Source organism: Euprymna scolopes, chromosome 4 (genome assembly GCF_053919585.1).
Source record: "Euprymna scolopes isolate OS-2025 chromosome 4, ASM5391958v1, whole genome shotgun sequence".
NCBI lineage: Eukaryota > Metazoa > Mollusca > Cephalopoda > Sepiida > Sepiolidae > Euprymna > Euprymna scolopes.
In genome coordinates, this window is record NC_136485.1 from 72,630,369 (window position 1) to 72,653,701 (window position 23,333).

At 35.2% G+C, this 23,333-nt stretch overlaps 1 protein-coding gene across 1 annotated transcript; it reads left to right on the top strand.

The window, feature by feature from the left end:
• Nucleotides 1-11,038: 11,038 nt before the first annotated feature.
• Nucleotides 11,039-11,371, top strand: LOC145271047 (protein FAM200A-like). The gene has a single exon (XM_080126597.1). It carries the CDS (start codon nucleotides 11,039-11,041, stop codon nucleotides 11,369-11,371), a length of 333 nt encoding a protein of 110 aa, XP_079982723.1.
• Nucleotides 11,372-23,333: the final 11,962 nt, after the last annotated feature.

The window sequence follows — 23,333 nt, forward strand, 5'->3', positions numbered from 1 at the left end:
AACCAATTCAATGAGAGGAGATTTATGAATATCTTGATAGATAGCACGAGAGATAGTGCGGTTGGCATTTACGTTTTGACAGTTGTGCATATAATATAAACACGTTACCTTTCTCGTTGCAATGATGAGCACAGAAGACGCCGATACACAAAGATGATGACGGTCCATGATTTTGCTTGAGGAATTCAAAGTTTCTTTACATTGTTATTTCTAAAACCCTCTCACTTCTAGAGAGTGTCTTGATTCTAACGGAGAATCGGTCTGAACCTCTCTGCCTCTTCTCCGACTCTTCTCCCGGACTCCCAGACTGCATCTAAAAACTCTACCTATATTGAGAACTCGTCACGTCATTGCATGATTAAACATGTGCTCATAAAGCACGTTGGTTAACATGCATCACGTTGCCAAACTTGACATGACCCCGAGTTCAGTAACCTATTTTCCAATTAACATTTTTACAAAATATGTTTACAATTTCAATTGACGATTATATTCCTGAACAGAAACAAATTTCATTATTACATTCCTTTTCCATATACACATATGTAAGCTAAACAATAGCAATTCCTTATTTCAATAACATTCTGTATTTATTTTAACTCATGATTGGAATTTTCAATTCCAAATCTAGCTTCGCAAGTTCGAATCCTTGACTATCCTATTTCATATTTATATTTAACTAATTCCCTATTTTTACTTACATGAAACGGGGACAGCCATTTTATCATGTAACACACACACTCTTATATATATATATATATATATATATATATATATATATATATATATCCGAAATTAATAATGGAATTTGTCGCAGAAATAACAAGTAAGACATTTTAACAATACAACTGAATAAATATTTGTATATATAAAATATATGTATGTACTTATTGATTTGTAAATCGCCACTTGTTCTAGTTTTCTCTTACTAACAACGACTATCTTTCACTCCTCGCATTGTGACAGCCTTCTAAATCTCTACTACATACCTATCCCACACAATGCTTCAAGCAAACTACATATCAATCATATCCCTTAGTCTGAGCCAGACAGAGATTGCAACAACCAAAAAACTTTTTTAGATCTCCGAAAAACGTGCTAGGACCGGATGCCAAATAAACTTTATCAAACGCTGCATCAAGCACAAGATTCTCCCCAACACTATCAAGAACTTACACCTTCCGACGTTCCTCCGTCTGACGAAATTCAAACCCTAATGAAATTTCATCCAAACGTTCTACATGAAGAAACTCTTACAATATCTCCACCACACACTACACAGACTTATCACCACACACGAAATAACGACACCCATAGATAAATGCTATCACTACTCCCTACAGACCGAAAAAAAAGACTGAAAAATAAATTCACGTGGCTACTACATAAACACAAACCCGCACAGACTCCCAGACAAGAAAACACCAGAGTCAGTACCCACACAACACATAAAACGCATATCGAAGTCACAGACCTCACGAATTCCCTCACACACGAAGAAAAAGACCTTCTTAGCCTTGGACACAAATTCATCATTACTCAAACAGTAAACGACAACACCCAGTTCAACATAGAAACACACTTCTGCAGAGCGGCTTACCACCTAAAATGGATGAAATGGATAACCAACAACAACACTAAAACACAGCGCACCACTGACAACTTCCCCGTATATCAGCTAGACCGCCCATTACATCCTCCACCAAAACACTAGGAACTAGACACTAAGCTTGCAAGATTAAAACGAATGATATTCGACATCATAAAACATGAACAAGGAAGCGTTATACAAAACATCTCATATAAACAACGCTGCTCACTCAAGAGCCTCAAGTGCAAAGACCTTGTTTACCTACCTTCCGACAAGGATAAGGAGTTCTGCGTCGTAGCTCGAGACATATACGACCACCTTGCACTCACACACCTAAGCAACGACACCTTATATATCCCAGCTACTGACATTACATTCACGCAAATCGAAAACAACATCAACACCGCATGGGACGACATATGTAGAAGTAGAAAACTCCCCAACAAATACAAGCAGAACTTCACTACTAAAAACAGCAGACTCCCCACTTTTTACCATCTCATCAAAACACACAAAAAATTAGCAACCCCACAAATTAGGCCAATAGTTGCAAACATTGAAGGCCACTTATATAAAATCTCTTGGCTACTCTCTCAACTACTTAAACCATTACTCTCCTCCTTCCCCGGACACGTCAGCAGATCCGCCGTCTAAACACCCTCCAACCACAACAACTAAAACGAGGTAAATACGGCTTCAGCCTCGATGTAGTTGCCCTCTACACCACGGTACCTGCACACCCAGCAGTAGACTAATCACCGACCACATCTCCTCCTGCAACTTACACTGCTTCGGCCTCACTCCCTCAGACATCCACAAACTCCTACTTATAATAGTAAACAACACATACTTCACCTACCAACGCCAAACATACAGACAAATTACAGGACCGTCCATGGGTTCCAGCCTCTCAGGAATATTGGCCATCTCATACATGGACAGACTCGAACGCCGAGCCCTCAACACGTGCAACTCGGTCATATTCCTCTCGAGATATGTCGATGATGTCCTGATCCTCACATCATCACGCACCGACGCTGAGAACATCTACGCTATTTTCTCCGATTCCAACCCACACATAGAAATCACCATCGAACACCCCAGCGATGACGGATCCCTATCACTCCTAGACTTCAACCTAAAAATATCAGATGAAGGGGCCGTCATTACTAAATTCTACCGAAACCAGCCAGCCGAAGTATATTTATACACTGCAAGTCTGCCCTTCCTACTAAGGCCATCATCGGATATGCTAAGAACGAGATCACCCGCATCCAAAGCAAATGCAGCAAGCCAAAAGACAAGACAGAATGCACAAAACGGTTCCAACAGGTCCTAGAGACAAATGGATGCCCCAGCACTGTCATTAAACACCTTTGGAACACGAGAAAACGTGTAAGAAGCTTCCCCACCAATACTCGCTTCCTTAAAATGCCCCATCTCAGCGACAAGATCACAACGGCTATCCGCAGGGCTATCAGAAGAGAGGGTCTCAATATGCAACTAGCCCACTCTGGGCCATCCCTTAGACAAAAACTCTCTAAACGCAGGCACGGCGAGGACCCACAACCATGCACATTAGCAAATTGCCCCGTATACGCCGCAACAATCTGCCACCGTACACACGTAGTATACAGACTAGAATGCTCCGCGGGCGGAAAATTCTACGTGGGCAGCATCACGAGACGCCTACACATAAGAATCAAGGAACTCACACAAACACAAGCATCATCATTCCGCAAACACCCCAACACCTGCAGAAACACTAATACATCTATTAAAGTCGATATTTTAACCACAGAACGCAATATTGGGAATCTTCGCATGAAAGAATCGTTACTAATATCCAAATTACGGCCAGAACTCAGCAACAGACTGGAGCTCGGATCTTTATTCATTATATAACTTTACATACGGCTCCCACCTAAGACTTACCATTACAACCATAACCCATTAAAACAGATACACCACTACACACCGCTCACAGCCCAACTCAGATAGGATATTACTACAAGCCCTTCCCATATAAATTATATATAAAAAATATATAAATAAATAATAATATAATAAAAGAAATTTAATAAATAAAAACAGCAGTATATATTTAAAAAAAAATTAAAATATAGCTAGCAAAAAAAAATCTACTACCACTTATAATCTTATGGAAATAAATAAATTAACAACTCCCAAGGAATGTCATCCCAGTTCCCCCCTCCCCACCTGTCTTCCTACTCCTGGCAACACTAACCTAAACACCCAGCTGCCGACCGAGAGCGCATCACCCTGCACCCACCTCACCTCCTCTCTCACATCCCACCCTACACTATCCTTCAATAACTGACCAAGCACAGCCCTCTAGCGACATACGTGACCCAGATAAACGTAGACACCGCACACACCAGCAGAAAAAAAATAAATATAGTAATAAAGACAAAGACAAAAGAACATACAAAATTAAAAAAAGCTCACGCTAAAGCAACAAGTTACAACCCCTCCCCCCAAAAAAACAAATAAATAGAAATAAATAAAATTATAAACATGTTAATTACCTTATCATACCATACATAAATCCCCTACTCACATTTGCTCCGAAGCCCCACATAGCTACCCAACTTCCGCTCCATCATCTAGCATTCTTTGAATCGATCTATTACGCTTACCATTTGAAAAGGGAATTTTTCCGAAATTAATAATTGAAATTTGTCGCAGACATAACAAGTAAAACATTTTACCAATACAACTGAATAACTATATGTATATATAAAATATATGTATGTACTTATTGATTTGTAAATCGCAACTTGTTCTCGTCTTCTCTTACCAACAACGACTATATTTCATTCCTCGCATTGTGACAGCCTTCTAAATCTCTACTACTACACACACACACACCACACACACACACACACACACACACACACATATATATATATATATATATATATATATATATATAAACACTAAAACCTCGTGGTACTGCATTAAAACTTAGGAAGAAAATACAGTACAGTATAAATTAAACATGTATATAATCAAATAACATTATAAATAACACAGTAACTCGGGGCAAATACCGTCACCAGAGGTCGGAAAAATATTGTATTCCACATTGTAACATGTAAAGACCGTATCCCAGGGCCACCATATCTCACTCAGGGTTCTACTGTATATATATTTTTTGAATGTACGCACACACACACACACACACACACACACACACACACACACACACACACACACACACACACACACACACATATATATATATATGTATATATATATATATAAAAAAGGTTAGTGGGACAATACTCGGATAGAGTGCTCTATTATAAAAACATTTCAAAATAAGAGGATGATATTTCATTATGTATGCGTTACAACACACAAGAAAGACACCGGTACCGTCAGTTTTAAATCAAAACAAATGAGACCAATATCTGATCACTTATCTAGCACTCTCCTAAGCCTCTGTTTAAATCTCTTTCTCTTAGGAGACAGGTATAAACAGAGGCCGAAGAGATTCCAAAATAATCCACTATATATTGGTCCCGGGTGGTCCGGCCAAAGTTAATGTCGCCTTAGGCCAGCCACGCCTATTAGCGAACACTTCGACCGTTATGTCAAACGGTGGGGTATAAAAATTATAGGATATGCATTTTTAATATTTCGGTTAAATAATGAACAGATACATCATATCTGTTGCCGAAATCGCTGGATAAATGGTTAGATCACTCTAACGCTTCAGTAATGTTATCCTTTATCTGTATGAAATCTAGATTCGCCCTAAAACGGAGTACTGTTGCCACATCTGAGCAGGAGCCGCTCGGTGCGTACTATCCTGCCTTGATAAAGTTCAAAACCGCCTTCGAAATTCAGTATGTGATGCCATTTTCTCGTCTCTCCAACCTCTTTTCTACAGAGGAGACATCGCGAGCCTGTCTGGATTCTATCGCTATTTATTTATTTGCTAGTGCTAGACTTAATTGCAATCTATGGTCCACTCTAGCTAAACTTTCTTAAAACAAACTCGACTATCTACAACCACTCTCTATCTACGCCTAAATCTAAACGCAGATTTCATGAACAAAGCTTGTTTCCCAGAACAGCTCGCATTTCGAACACTGTTCCATTGTTATGCTCCCGGTTAAATACAACATGGTAACCTTCAAATCCAATGTAAACAACTTCTTATTGAGCCGTCCCCATAAATAATAAAAATCTACCCAATTCATATCATTAACGATTACTATGCTACCACATTATATTCATTAGCTCTTACCCTCGAGTGGTCTTCGGGCTTTATAAGACGTGACTCTCAAGTAAAAAAATCGTTGGATGATTTGGAGAAATGTGACGTTATTTAAGTTACAGACATACACAGTTTATCATTTTAATAGGATACAGGCGGATATCATTGATGTATTCTTTAGGTATGTTGTCCACTTAAAACGCAAAGGCTTGTTTTCACAGCAGTTTTCTTGGGACAACATCGTTTTTATAAAGTCGTTATAAATTCATTGTTTTTTTTCTTTCTTTATATTCCTTAATGTTATTTTTATTGTGAAATCTCTTTTCATTTCCAAAAAAAATATTTTGATCGCATAAAATGTCAGGCAACACAGAATAGCGAATAATTTATAATAAAAAATAATAATCTCAACGATAATAAAATCTCACATAAGATCTGATAGGCATAAAATGATGGGGGAATAATTCGACTCGATTTCTTTTGTGCAGCTTTCTACAAACAAAATCTCATGATTGAAGATATTGATTTTTTTTATTTTCCGATTGAGTTTAAAATTTCTCCATTCCTTTCACTCGTTTAAAAATCCCCCTTAGAAGTTTCCGCGGCTTAACGTCTCAACATTTGATATATTCTCATGAAAGACACATTCACGAAGTCAAAGAAAATACTAATTCCCACTTTAAGGTTGAAAGCGGAAAATATAATCCATTTCCAAAAATCTCAATATCATAGGATGAAAAATATATTTTAATCTCATATTTATGAGCCAATAACGTGAAGACATACAAATACACGCTTCAAAATTACATTTTGTGCAAAGATTGAATTTTCAACAAAAAAAAAAAAAAGGAGAGATGTGTAAAAATGAAAGTTACGTGACAGTTTACGACTACGTTCACACTTTAAAAGTACGCAAAAAATAAACTCACACTGTTGGATCCTGTTGATGCCTAAACATGAATTCCACATTCTATAAAAGTCAGTAAAAAAGAGGACGCAACACCTTTGACTGAAACCTCCAGCTACTACTTTAAACTGCCACATATATATATCCTCAATTAAAAGATATATAGGAAACGGCTTGGATGCCTATTAAACACTATCCTCGTGTTTCTTCTAATATCTTGTACAAGGATAGGAGTTTTAAAATAAAATAAATCTATATTATTTCGATTATTCGGATTACTGTTCTCATCCTGGGTGTTACTTGTTACGTTTTGAGTGATGTAACCCGAAATGATGTTTGCTTTGTTGACAGCGAACACTCAAAACTGTACACTGTAATGGCAAAACTTAGAAACAGATATTTCTTAGCAATTGATGTTTTTTGTCTTTCATATATCAATATAACTATCATATATCACAATTTAAATATCACATGGGCCTTCACCATTATATCGTCTGAATCTAAGAATTCTGTTTTTTGCAATTGGTTTCCTCAATATTTTTCTAACCAGAATTTTTTTTAGAAAGATATTGTGTACTTACGAGAGATTGCCAGCATCCTAAGTGAAAGTTATTTTGCGGATGAACTGGATTCGAACTTAAAGCATCCTTATCGTCAGTTCGTGTCATTAACCACTTGATCACCGTCGACTAAAAAGTATTATATTTTCAGATTTTCAGTGGAGCAATAGTCTGAATTTATCTGATTCTGTCATCATCAAATCGTCGCAAATAACACCTTTTAACTAAGTGCGTTTTTTATATTTTATACAATTTTTGTTACTCTGGTTCACCTAAAACAAAACATATTGCCACTTAAGCTTCAGAGGTTTCTACTGAGGACCATGTCTTTAAAGGATTGTGTAAGAAGATGAAGCAGCTGTCAGTTTTTATTATAACACTATCCTTTCCGGTGAGTGTTACTTGATTGTGGAAACCGGCTCCCCAATGTTAGACACGATATCAAACGATAGGCATATGGAAACATAAACGAATGAATATGTCGGCTACAACCGGCTGGCAGGGGTCGCTTTTTGAGTCTCTATTGCATCGTTACATGCAGCATTTCTATCGTCAGCATTAAATGGCAGGGACCGCATATTGAAATTTAACACTTGAACACAAATAGCGAACAAATGCGTTTTTATAAAAATGTATAATTTATTTTACGTTTAACACTGGCGGAGCACATTTAAATTAAGACCCACTTAAAACCTGACGCATGCAGCTAAACTGCTATGTCACGTTCCTCGCGTATGAGATGCAAGCCCCAACTGTTTAAAACGATACAATCATATTCAAATCTCTCTTTATTGAAAGAGAGAGAAATAGGTTGAAAGAGAGAAATAGAGAACGAGAGTCTGAAAGAGATAGATAGATAGATAGAGAGATAGATAGATAGATAGATAGATAGAGAGAGAGAGAGAGAGCGAGAGAGAGAAAGAGAGAGATGCATTTTAACAAAAATGATTTGTTTTTCAAATTCAGCTACTGTTACGTTGTGTGTGCATATGAATATGTTCCATAACGACATACCTGCTGAATAGTGGCACTTTATATTTTATCTGTGTATTCATGTACGTGTAAATGTGTGTATGTATATAATCGTATCATTTAGTTGATCGTCTAGTGTGTATATTTTAATATTTATGCACAAGTTGTAACATGAAACGATTGACGTGGACGTACCGAGACAGTTGTAGACAAACAGTTCTTTGTAACTGGTGTAAATAATACAACACATACCTGACTTATTTACGAACATTTATTTTCATGATTTCAGCTGACATCTTCAAAGATTACAATGTCTTTACATCTTGACTGCCTGGGGAAACGCCGCTCCCTGTATTATGGAGAGACTAATGCCCCCTTTGAGTCTGTTTCCTCTAATGTCCAGCTAACGACTGACTAGACCGTCCCCAAATCTACATCTCATTACTTGTTTCAGACCAACAGCTGATGTAACGTCAATCTAGTTATTTGTTTATGCAAACCAAAATCATATTTACATCTATTTTCTATTTTCACATTCATTTTGTAACGATATTATTTGTTGCCAATCACTTTTCCCAATATAATTGTTTATTTTTCTAATCATAATAATTGATCCACCTCATTGTCCACCGAATCAATCAATTAATAATAATAATAATAATAATAATAATAATAATAATAATAATAATAATAAAAATGTTTTGACCCTTGGCCCTGCTTGCCACAGTTAACACAGATACTAAGCTATGATCACAGCCCAAAAGGTCATAAAATTACACTACCCGCATGAAAGCCTGACATATTTCGAATTATTTGAACACCGCCAAATTTTTATAAACACTTGTCAGTCAAACCTGGTTGATATGTTCTAACATTTTAAAAATCACAAAGCACCTGCATGACGCATCTCACTTCACAAGTACAGAATAAGTTAGGAACACGGTTCATTAATGTAGAAGCCTCCAGCTCCCCCAAAATATTGTGCCACACTTTCATATAAACTTCTGTAAGTTAGTACCGGGTGGAACGATAAACTTTTCGCCCATAAAAAGATGCCATGTTTTAATTTCCATTCGATGAAAACCGGTTTTCCTTTTTTTGTTGCAGACCACCTACTTGTTGGCCAGTTGTGTAAAAATCCAAACAGCAATACGAGTGTTCTGCTAAGTCTGAAAATGATACAAAGTTTTACAAGCGAGACTGGAGATGCGCCTCAGTATAACTCATGCTCTCTTTCAATATAAGTTATGACAATAGGATCATTGCCAGCACCCTCAAAATGCAAATCTGGAGGTTCAGTGCTGGAAGGCACAGCTAAGTTTCCGGCCACGGTTATGGTATTCAGTGTGGTTTCAAGTGAGAGCCACATCATACCACCTCACATCTTCGGAGTCAGCTCAGTAGTCAACGCCAAAGTGTACGTGAATGTGCAGAAGCGTGTGGTGATCCCATGTACAATCAGGTGGCCGCTAACAGACCCTGGGTGTGGTAGCAGAACTTGTCGCTTGCACTCAAGTCCAAAGAGACCCAGGCTTGGCGTCAGAAGAAGTACTACGACTTTGTACCCTGCTCACACTGAACCCGCTGGACTACTTTGTTTGGGCATACATCGAAGACATCACTATTACCTCCTAGAATACCAAAGCGAGCCTGATCGCCGCCATATGCCGACTAACCGCCGAGCTTCCGCCGACACTTGTGGAAAAGTCATGGTTCCAGTTCCGAACCAGTATCGAGGCGATGATTGAGGGTGAAGGCGGCTATATTGAATAGATGTCAGCTCTACTACATATTAAAGTTAGCTGAATTGATTTTTAAATAATTATATACTTTTTTTGGAAACATTAATTCTTTTGATCATTTTAAATAAAGCTGTAGAAAATTTTAAATAAAGCTGTTTCTTTATTTCTTTATTTTTTTAGGGCGACAATTTTTTTGTTCGACCCTTTTCAGTCAAAGAAGCAGTAAGTTGTAAGAGAATTCCAAAATCTAGCTGTCCGAAAAAGGCATTCTGGTATCTACGGATTTCTACTTTTTAGGGATGGGAGTTTGTTACTAAACGGGTTTGTAAGAGGTATATATTTCGATGGGTTATAAGGGATATTAATTCATCAGATCGCATTCCATCAAAATACTCGTAAAATAGGCACAATAATGCAACAACTGCGGCGATGGGACAGACTTAGTTGCTAGAGTGAGATCTATTAGATTGTAATCTCTTTCTTTAGACCCTGTCTAAGAGCAAGGTACTAGTGGCAGATGTACCAATTCAGATGCGGAATCAATACTCAATGCATTGTCAAACAGTGGCTTTGTATAGATATAGGATACTCTCAGATGTGAGTAATTTTCTAAAACGGGAGAGAGCACCAACGCTATTTGCAGCATCTTTTGCACTGACTTCAATATATTTGCTCCAGTTTTTTCAGATATGGTGTTATCAGCCATGCTTAAGAAGGCCTCTTGTAATTCTAAAAGGAAAAAAAAGCTTAGTCTTAGCAGCATTAAATGTTACCATCCATTTACAGCCCAATCTCATAACGAACTGGATGTCGTTTTCTAAGAATTCTACAATTTTATTAATTGATCAGAAGGGAAAATAATCAATATTATAGAGTCTAGGTTAATGGTTTTCAAAGTGGGCGGTACCGTACCTTGGGAGGCGATACGAACTTTTAGGGGGGGGGGGTGCTGGTGAGTAAAAAGGCGGATAGGAACGTTGAAATTGTGAAGGGACGTTGGAGCAATTATAGTAAACTATGACGTTGTTGTTGGTAGAGAAGGAACTTGTAAGTTTGCAAAATGATAAGGATCTGAAACAAATGTTCAAAACCCCTTACCAACATTTTGGATGCAAGGAGCGATCCCCAAAACGCTACCCAATCCTGTGGAAAGACATTAAGTTGTTTTTCATTACTTTTCCGACTTCATACCTGATTGAGAAGGGATTCAGCGCTGTGTCCAGGCTCCTTACCAAACAAAGAAATCAACTCAACATAACAGAGCGTGGTGATCAAAGACAACCCCTGAAAAACCTTCATACTGATGTTGACAGTTTGATTGCAATGCGCCAAGCCCATCCATCTCATTAAACAAAGTAGTTATTAATGATTACTGGTTGAGATTTACAATTTATTTCATGCTCCGTTCAAAGTATTTGTGATTGAGAAATAAATGCTGGCCATTTTTCTTTGTTAAAATTGTTTTTTTTTTAATACTTTTCAAACTGTTTGTGATTGACGAATCAACGAAATCTTATGACTAGGGCTAGGACAACATCATATTCTTTTCATTGGTTTGTGTCTTGAATGCGTATCCGTTGATATCTTATATGCTTTTATATAGAGTGAAGTGGTTCTCGATTGATTAATTGTGTCTAACTGTGTCGGATATATACTCGAGAGTCAAAACAATGATGTTCGTTGGAAGAAGATGGCGCTGGCATTGTGGTCCGGCGGTGAAGGAAGTGGTGGCAAAAACAGTTTGAGAATCACTGGTTTAGGTCTACTAGGATCGATTGAACAATATATAGGGTATTCAAACTTATGAGAAACTTTATATTTGAGGTTTTGTTGGGAGAAATCGGTGTAAAGTGTAAAAATTAAAGAAATGGAATTTGCTCGGTGAAGGTTGAACGACGGCATTCCGAATATGCATGCATAACGTAATAGCTATTGTTTAACGCTTTAATTTTTCGCCTTGCAGCAAACATGTCTTCATAACTCAAGCATTAACCTCAAAGGAAAAAGTAAATCGTAAGTAAAACGTTTTGGTTTCGATTCTCAGTGGTGTCGCAGGAATCACTTTTTTTTTTACTTTAAAAACTTTAAAATCTGCATTAATAAAAGTAAGCGTATTTTACGACTGAGCAATGTCGGGCGGCCTGTTAGTATATATAGTAGTATAGTATATATATATATATATATATATATATATATATATATTCGAGTAAATTAATAGATTCTCATGACAAGACTATGCTATTAATAAAATAAGATCTTCATGGACGATGAACGTCATCGGATACTGATCAGTTATCTCCTTTATGTCCGGGGCTCCGACAAGGCAATACAATTAGAGTTGACCAATTGAATCGGAAATTAGACGTAGTCATGCAAAGGGGAAGCAACGGTGACGAGTGTGCATTCGCAACGTTTCCTTCTTTGCGATTAGGTGCACAATTCACCCGCAAAATTCACATTCAAATATTCGTGAACAAACAGGAATTAATGGAAAAGAAAGTAAATTGAGAAGAAAATTACCGAACAGGTCGACGATTTCCAATTCTCTGATATCTAATTTAAATACTTAGTGTCTATAAATAATTCTCAGGCACGACTTTTTCAGAATTTTTTTTTCTCCAAATACATAAAAATGCTCAATTTGAAAGCCACTCTCTTGTAGAATGGGGCGTATAAATAGATGGCTACATTTAACGCTACCAAAACTAAATATCCTTTCTTTTAACATAAGGAATCTTTCAAACCACTGATAACCTTGATCGATAGAACTCTCACCGAAAGTCCAATGTTAAAACTCGTTGGTATAATATTCAACAGGTAACAGATTTGAATAAATACATTAATGATGCTGCTAAGGCTGCTGCAAATATAGTGGGCTCTCACACTTGCCAGTTTTCTATATTTCTGCAAAACCACAATTCTCCCGTACATAGAGTGTTGTTGCTACAGCTGGACTGCTGAACTAACTACGAGTCTCTTGTAGACAAATTACAAAAAATAATCTCTAAACTAACGTGTCTCGCACTGTTTACAAAGCTCGGCATGTTGTACTTCCACGGAAGGTGCTCCGACGAACTTACTGCACTTGTATGTTTTTAATGTAAATATCCCCGGCAAACCTTACTAGCAGAAAAATCACACCCCTTCAGTTTCGATTTCTCAAGACGGCGGGAATTTTTCTAGTCGAATAGTTTTCTTTTTCTGAATACCATGTGACTGAAACAAAGCTGGAAGTTAAATGTAATGTAGACAATTATTTCGCTGCTCAACTTTCCACTTAAAATGTCCCCTATAAATCTGGCCAGAATTAAGATGGCCCTTAGGTCTCAGTGGCAATGTGTCTTGTTTGGTGTGAATATATGCATAGAAAAATAGAACAAATAATCGACTTCAAAATCTACCCATAAAAGAAACTTTGTAAGTTTCTCTCTAATTTTTATTATCGCGGAAAGTGCTCAAAGGCATTCCAATCCCTACTTTCTCCGTGTAAGATATTTATAACAAGAACTAGCCTAGTTAATATAACGAAAACAGACATCCTTATTTTCTTCTATGTAGCTAAAGTCGAGCGGAATTACCATGGACAAACATTTTTTTCCGCGTGGAACATCTACCGTGAAACCGCTTGCTTGCAGATTATAAGATAGTAGACATCAAATCGAATGTCAACAAGTATCTGGCAGAAGCCGTCCTATTCGTAATTAAACTTAGTTTATATCATTAGTTGTTCATTTCACTTGGAGTTAAACCAAAAGAAGACTGTATGCGGGTAAACAACAATTTAGTATAATCTACACAGTCAAGGCCATTTTGAAAAAAAAAACATGATTTTTATACAACAAATTTGTTAGACATATGTAAGATATATTTCAAATCATTGTTTTCTCTTTTGTGAGTTGGGGTCTCTAAGACAATTTTTCAAAATCTAATCAAGCTTTATTCTCGAGTAGTTGTTGGTATTTGTGAGTGATAAACCACCGTTATATCATCTCCCTAAAAAAACAATTGCTCCAAAAGTCGAATGCATTGTTTAACACCATATATATTAAAATACATTTTTATACCGCACAACCAAATTAATAATAAGTATGTTTGCTGGTTTGTTTAAGGGGTAAAATTAACAACAGCGGCTAAGCGATTAGACGTTTTTATAATGACCCGATTCGAACTGCTCTAGTTATTTGTTTAGTAGACGACACGTGACCAAAACGTTGATAGGTCGATATAAATCGAGAGATTGATAAGATATTTGTAATAGTTCAAATAGGAAGCTGATATAATAAATATATTTAAGTTTAAAATACAATTGAAAAATAATTTGCTATAAAACCAAGCATGCACTTTTAGATTTTTGCATATTATACATTTCGCAAAAAACAAAAAAACAAAAACAAAAAAAAAACAAAACAAAAAAAATAAAACGAATGTATTTATTGAATTTAAATTCCAAAATTTCGTTTGATATATGATCCATTATCGAAAAACAATTTTATTTAACTAATATATATCGTGGGACTTCTAAATACGAAATTAATTGTTTCCAACATAGCCTCCATATCTTAAAATTTTCAAATCCTGAAAAGGGTTAAACACGTAAATCGTCTAATCTGTTCCAAGCTGTATGAAAACACACTAAATTTTATAAGTGCAAAACCAGAATGAAATAAGACCCAAAAAAGTACCTAATATAACCGTAATTATCCGTACTTGCTATCATTTATTTTACTTTGCATTAATATAAATATATAAAATTCTATTTAATAAAAACGACTGACAGATGACATAATATTTTAATCATATTTTTAATAGGAGAGCTGAATAGTGACAATTGGTATGAAGGGTTTCCTCTACATTGACCAAAGTCTTATGTGGAGTTTCCCCCACATATGGTCTTTGCTGCAGTATCTGCCGGGACAGATACTACACTTTGATCTTGGCAAAAAGGCCAAGAAAAGCTGTATTTATTTGTTCCCCCACCGAGCAAATTAGGCACAAGGCCGATTTTGAATGTGAGGAGTGAAGGGGAAATGGGGACCAACTCCCCGGGGAGTAGGGGAGCTGGATAGTGACAATTGGTATGAAGGGTTTCCCCTACATTGACCAAGGTCTGATATGGAGGGTTACCCCCACATATGGCCTTTGCTTGCTGTAACTGCCGGAACAGATGGTATTTATTTGCTCCCCCACCGAGCAAATTAGGCACAAGGCCAATTTTTAATGTGAGGAGTGAAGGGAGGAGGAAGGAAAAAGGGGACAAGCTCCCGAGAGGTGGGAAATGGGAGCTGGTTAAAGGTCAGGCATGTGGGGTTGCCCCCACATCTGGTCTTTGCTAGTCATAGCTAGTCATAGCTTGCAGTATCTGCCGGAACAGATGGTATTTATTTGCTCCCCCACCGAGCAAATTAGGCACAAGGCCGATTTTTAAAGTGAGGAGTGAAGGGGGAATGGGGACCAACTCTCCGGGGAGTAGGGGAGCTGGATAGTGACAATTGGTATGAAGGGTTGCCCCTACATTGACCAAGGTCTTATATGTGGGGTCGCCCCCACATATGGTCTTTGCTTGCAGTATCTGCCGGAACAGATGCTACACTTTGATCTTGGCTAAAAGATCAAGAAAAGCTTGAAAAGCTAAGAACAGCATCTATTACAACAGACGTTTGATCTTACCCAAAAAGGCGAAGCACAAAAGTGTTACGGACGGACCGACGGATCGACGGAGTGACTTATTGAGTCGCTTGCACGCGACTAAAAACTGCTTCAATCGAGAAGGACCATTCAATGACGAAGGATAGAAAAGACGAAGTGTAATGTTAGAACAGCTATTTCATTTTGCAATATATATTTGCAGAAATATAAAATATACATTAACACTAACAAAAGAGTCATTTAAAATGTCAAGGAAAAATGGATGTCGGTGGTTCCTATTGCTTACAAATGTTAACAAATGTATATTCCACTCTTGCTTAGAATCATCTCTATCGCCACATTAAACGTAGGGGTTCATTTTATTTAAGATATCCACGAATTAGTTTACTGTTCATAAATATGTATAAATAACAATTATTTACGTGGAACATATATTTTGCTTTGCTCCTAGCGAAAACACCAAATGCGTCCAGTCAAGCACACACAAGAAAATTATTTTCAAGAGTGGAATAAGAAGTACTGATCTTTTACACGTGTGTCATTTTAGTAAAGAAATATGTTTTTATTAGGTTCTGTTTTATGAGATGTGCACTCATTATTTATACTACTTCGGTCTACTGAGTGTTATTTGTGCAACGCTTCGGTCGATTTGACCTTCGACCGTCCTCACTCATGTTTGTTGTTTGGACATTTTTTTAATTGCCATTATTTATATAGTCCAGTTTGTAGATTAAAGCATTATCTGTTTTAATTTTGATGTATTTCTCAAAGATGAAAAAGAAAATTGAGTATCGACCAGGCATCAGCATCTTAATCAGTATTCAGCAAACGAGGCTTTAACAGTGGCATATTAATGTTGTATCACGATCCGTTCCTAAGGTCCACGATATATCATTATGGATTAACGTTTAGAACATGCCATTCAAATGACAAGATCTAATAACTGCTCGATACATAATTTTCTCCATACTGTGACTGTGATGAATGTTGAATCGACGACGCTACTTCTGTGACAAACTCGTTAATATTCAGGAAACTAACCTAGACACACCCCTTAAAACGCGTCACTATCGACAAGCCTGATGGCGTCAATCGAAATGAAAACATAAAAATACGGACTATTTGTATTATCTATCTATCTATCTATCTATCTATCTATCTATCTATCTATCCACCTATCTATCTATCTATATATATATATATATATATATATCCGTTTTTCTCTATATACACACACACATATATACATATATATGTATATATAACTATATATGTATATTTATGTATATTTATATATATATAAATATATATATATATAGTTATTTATATATATATATTTATATATATGATTAGTTTTTTTTGGAAAAAGAATTCCAGCAGAGTGCTCAATTAAAAGGAAAATCCAAATTGTAAGAGCGTATTTATATTTTGTGTACAGAAAGTTGTTAGTTGAGACAGATCATTGGTACCGTCGGTTTCAAGCCCGATAATAAGGCCCGTTTAAGGTATCCTTATCAAACTCTCTTCAGCCAAATATACGAATATTGGCTGAAGAGAGCTTGATAAGGATACCTTAAACGGGCCTTATTATCGGGCTTGAAACCGACGGTACTAATGATCTGTCTCAACTAACAACTTTCTGTACACAAAATATATCTATCTATCTATCTATCTATCTATCGTTCTATCTATCTTCTATCTATCTATCTATATATCTATAAAAACAGAGATGTGTGTGCCACAGACGATTTCTGATTGGTTAATCCAATAATCACATCTCCTAAAAAACTATGGTTCGTAGGCTCTTACCTTTACCATAAAATATTATGGCTTGATTTATTGTCCATCTTGGAAGGGTTTAATTTTTTCCTAACTTGCGATTTACAAATTAAAAAAATACGAAACTTACAATCTAACAATCGAACCTCCGACATCACGGCCGCCATTATGAAACTAAACCAAAAAAAAAAAAAAAAAAAGCGCCTTCACTCGTGGTCTTTACATTTCGGGTTTGGGTACTTGTGCAGTTTTCCATTGACATTAAAAAATGGAAATATTTAAAAAAATATATATATATTGTACGTACTCGTCATGGGATAAAGTTTTCCTACAGAAAAAATCACGTAATTTCATCAAGTAGTTATTTTTTTATAGCGAAAAAAGAAAAAAATCAACGCTACAAGCGAGTCATTATTAATTAAACAGAAAGTTCAAGTAGGGGGATTTCCCCATTTTTTTTTTTATAGCGAGGCCAAATTTCGCGAATTTGGCCTTTTTTTAAAGCAGTTTGGCCTTCAAATTTCTGTTTGGCCTTTTTCTTCACCGATGAAATAAAAAAAGCAAATAAAAACAACGCAATAAAACTTTTAAAAATACGGCACACTTTTGTTGTTCTTGTTTGTTTTTTTTTGGTAATTTTCCTTATTTTTTTATTTTTTCAAGATAATACTATTAAATGGACACTATTATGCCAAATTAGCCCCCCCCCCCCGAAAAAAAATGCACAAAAATTCGAGATTTAAGGTTTTGACGAGATAATTTAGCGAATTGTCCGGACTATTGCGAGAGAACCATCCATTAGTTTTTCCTGAAATTTTGCCACAAATTGTATTTCAATAAATAGATGTGCATAGTAACAACATTTTTTAGCCGAAAATTTCCGTTGCGTCCCCAGATTTCATCGGTGAAGAAAAAGGCCAAACATAAATTTTGAAGGCCAAACTGCTTTAAAAAAAGGCCAAATTCGCGAAATTTGGCCTCGCTATCAAACGATTTGACCTTTGAGAACTCTACCAAACTCCTCCTACAATTTTGGGTCTAAACACGTGATATTTTAGATATAGATTCCTTGGACATGGATCTAACTTATTACCTTTACTTGATCCCTAAACAATAAATGTTAAGAAGTCATAATAGGGGTCAAAGTTTAAAAAATTGACCGTTTTTTTTTCTCAGCATTAACCTCAAAACACCTGGGCAACGCCGGGCACCGATTGCTAGTTTATATATATATATTTAACAAATCAAGCTATATACAGGTGTTCTAACCATAAAATTGCATTGCTACTGTAAAATGCATATCTGATTTTTCCAGTGCATTAAAGTATGACACTATAACATCCATGTTTTACGCATATTATACTGAGAATCATAATCTAAAGATAAACTTCAATATAAACACCGCTAATTAAAATCGCATACTCATCTATGTCCATTAAGCCACTTACGACTATATTGACTTTCTCAAAACACAAAGAGAGATAGAGATCACTATATATATATATATATATATATATATATATATATATATATATATATATATATATATATATATATAGTAAGTTATAAAATATATATGGCGATTAAGTTACACTGCATATTCCGCGATTCATCCACTCTAGGACTCTTTAGGCTAATGCGACATAAGCCTGAAGAGTCCTAGAGTGGATGAAACGCGGAATATTTAGTGTAGCTTAATCGCCATATATATTTTAAAACTTACTAACTAGTTCTACCTACGTATTGAGCACTTTTGAAGTAAATACTTAAAGTTTACGCATAAATCTATACTTTCGTATATTAATTTTATGTGAGTAAATTAAGCAGTTATATATATATATATATATATATATATAGAAAGAGAGAGAGAGAGAGAGTAATAAGTTATGAAATATATATGGCGATGATTAAGCTACACAGAGTATTCCGCGTTTCATCCACGCTAGGATTCATCATGCTTATGCGAGAATTTTGTGGTTGTCTTGCGTTTTTATATACGCACCTTCTATTGAGTTTTTAGTTAACCAATCAGCTTTCTAGTTTCCACCACACCCTTCCTAATGAGAAGGCACTTACAGGACAAATGCCCAGTTGACCTCCGGTTGACCCGCTCCTTTGTGTGTGTTATTTTCTGCGGGGAGCGTAGTGTCCTGATCTATTTTAAATCTAGGCTATTGTTGTTAGTTTTATATATATATATATATATATATATATATATATATATATATATATATATATATATATATATATATATGTGTGTGTGTGTGTGTGTGTGTATGGGTGTGTGTGTGATAATTTATGTATATGTATGTTTATTTATCTATTTTTTTTGTTTATTTTCTATTGTTATTGTTAGTTTTAAAATTCTTTTGTATCTCTATCCGAGAGTAAATTTTATCCTGTGAACACAGTTTTCGCTATTTCTCTCCTACAGTGTAATAGATTTTGGGGGTTTTTAAAGTATAGGATAGCCAATTTTACATGAAGGCAAAATCTACATGGGTCGTCTAGGTCTCTATATGTGCTTGCTTGTCTTACTATTTTCCATTCGACTACCGGCGAACGTTCGCTTTCCTTGAGTTCCCAATATTTGTTGTTTTCATTCGGTGTCTTTTTATTATTTAATGTACTTTTGTGGTCATATATCGAGTTTTAAAATCCAAAACAGTCATACCTACGTAATATTTCTTGTTATTCGGGGTTATTTTCGCAAAAATTGTGGCCTGGTAAACTATGCTTTTGATTATACATTTATTTTGAAGTGGGCAAAGTGTGCGGTATTTACAGTTGCATTTATCTTGTTCGTTATTAGTATTTTTATTTTTATTTCTAGTATGATTGTCGTTGTTCGGAGTTGGTTTATTATTAATGTTATTATTATTATTATTTCTACTAGTTACAAATGTATCTTTTGTGTTAGTTTTATTTTTGTCATGGTGTCCACTTTTTATTGTTTATTTTGTTGTTGTTTTCATTGCTTTTATTTAATATTTTGTTATTATATGCTTTAATAATCATCTCTAAATTTTCGCAGCAGCTGTAGGATAACTTAAGGTTATTTTTATTGAAAATTTTGTGAAGGGATTGGTTGCGGGGAAATACTTTTCGATAAGATCTAGAAATTTCTTGCCAAGTTTTGTTTTTAACATTTGATTGTATGGCGCCGTATACCAGATTATATTTCTTTTTCTTCTATTTATAATTTTATTATAGTTATTGGTGTTTGTTGCTTATATTTGGTATCAATATTTTTGTATCCACTATTTTTTAGGGCCCTTTCGTAGATATTGGTTGACCTGTTAAATACATTTTCATCGCTTGAGTTATTGCTGAGTCTACTTACGATCGAGTTAGGAATCTGTTTTATAATAGATGGTGGGTGATTGGACTTAGAGTTTAACGTATATTGGATTAGCGTTATCTTTTCTGTATGGTTCGTATATGTTTTTATCTAAATTTAACGTGGCATCCAGGACGTTTCTTATTTTTATGTTTGCCAGTACGTCTACTTTTAGGCCTAATTTTTTCCTTTCCTTGTGTATGATTTTCTTAAAGTTATCTCCCTTGACTTTGATGGAGTCTTTTCTTATAGCTAGTCCATCATCTCTATATAAGCCGATATCCGTAGAATCAAATATGCTTGTGAGGTTATATAGAATGAATAATCCCACAAGATCTGATGCCTCTGCAGAATGCAGAGCACCCATCGCCAAACCAAACGAATTTGTCATTTTAGTTTTTATCCATTGGTTATTGTTATTTACAAGAACTGATTTTCTACATCGTTAATAGTGTTAATTTCTTTCGATGATATATCAGCAAATTCTAGGGCAATGTTGAATAAATAGATATGGAAAGGTTAATTTCGAAACATCGCTAAAAAGCACCCCCACACCTAGTAAGCATAGCTATATTATTAAATTAATTAAAAAAACAGATGAACTAATACGCCGAATGCGGTGGCGAGCAAATTTCCTCCTTACAAATGAAACCGTAAACAAAAAAGAATCCTATGGTTTTAAAACCCTAAAAAATGCGAAAGCAGTAGACCTTTTGATAAACTTTAAAAATTACCTTTTAAACGTAATTAAAAACTTAGAATTTCACAATCAACCTTACAATTTCAAACGGAAACTACACAAAATCGTTAGAAACATAAACAACTCTAATAAAATATTTGTAAAAGCAGATAAAACTAGAAACTTTTATAAAATAGATAAGCAAGAATATAACAAACTAATCACACAACATTACAAAGACTATAAAAAACTTGATACGAACGAATGCGACTACATAGATATAATAAATACTGAAAGTAAACAAATTGCAGATAAATTAAAAATTAGCGATAAAGTTGGCAAATTGAAACCTAGAGAGGCGTACATTCTGCTCAAAGACTACAAACGTGACTTCAATGATAATCCCAGCACCCGCTTGATAAACCCAACTAAACCAGAAATAGGACGAATTAGCAAATCAATACTTTCTAGAGTAAACATCAAATCAAACAAGACCTAGAATTAAACAAGTGGGCAAATACTGCCGAAGCAATCACTTGGTTCAAAAATATAGAAAACAAAAATAAATGTACGTTTATACAGTTCGACATCATAGACTTCTTTCTCTCGATATCTGAAGAACTTTTCAACATGACCCTAGAATTTGCCGAGAAATACACTATATATATAGACTAACAAAAAAAATTTAACCTAGATTTAATATGCTCCCTGCACAAAATAGCACACATACAAAGGAACGGGGCAACCGAAGGTCAACTGAGCCTTTGCCCTGTAAGTGCCTGCTCATTGGCTGATTAGGAAGGATGCGGTGGAAACTCGAAAGCTGATTGGCTTACTGAAAACTCAATAGAACAGTCATATATAAAAATGTGAGACAACCACAAAATTCTCGCATAAGCCTGATGAATCCTAGCGTGGATGAAACACGGAATACTCTGTGTAGCTCAACCATCATATATATTTTATAACTTACTACTAAGCTCTATCTACGTATTGAGCACTGTTGAAGTTAATACTTAAGTTTACGCATAAATTTATACTTTCGAATATTAATTCATGTGATTAAATGAAGTAGTTATATATATATATCACTAAATATATATCACTAAATATATATCACTAAATATATATCACTATATATATATACATACACACATATATCACTATATATATACATACACACATATATCACTGATTCAGCCACTCTGATGAGATCTAGACGACGAAACACGTGTCAGTGAATAATTATATTTTAAAAGCAATATATATATACATATATACATATGTATATATATATATATATATATATATATATATATATACATATATATATGCATATATATATTATTATTATTATTATTGTTTTCATAATAATTATAATAATAATTAAAACAACAATAATATTAATTAAAATAATAATAATAATAATAGTAATAATAATAACAACAACTATAATAATAATAATAATAATAATAATAATAATAATAATAATAATAATAATAATAATAATAATAATCCTGTTTTGTTTGCATTGTTCAGATTTATATCCATATCTCCTCAATCTCGCTTTTTTCGTTTATTTTTTGGTCTAGTTCTTCATGTTTCTTGTTTAGTCTCTCTTGCCAGGTACTTTTCCAATATTCCACTTTCTCCGCATTGCTTTCTTCCTGTTGATCATTTTGGCTTCATTTTTTATGTTTGTGCATTTGAGTTGCTAGTCTCATTTCCCATCCAGGTTTTTTCGGTCCACTTTCACCCGGTTGTTTTTCTAATTTGAAATTCATATTTACGGTTTTAGCGCCTGTCTAAATTAAGTTGTTTAAGTCTGTTATTGTATCTGTTGGGATGTGTGGGAGGAGCTTATTAAC

Bases quoted from the DNA above. Each gene is read 5' to 3' on its own strand.
- LOC145271047 (XM_080126597.1), top strand. From the start codon at position 11,039: ATGACGTTGTTGTTGGTAGAGAAGGAACTTGTAAGTTTGCAAAATGAT.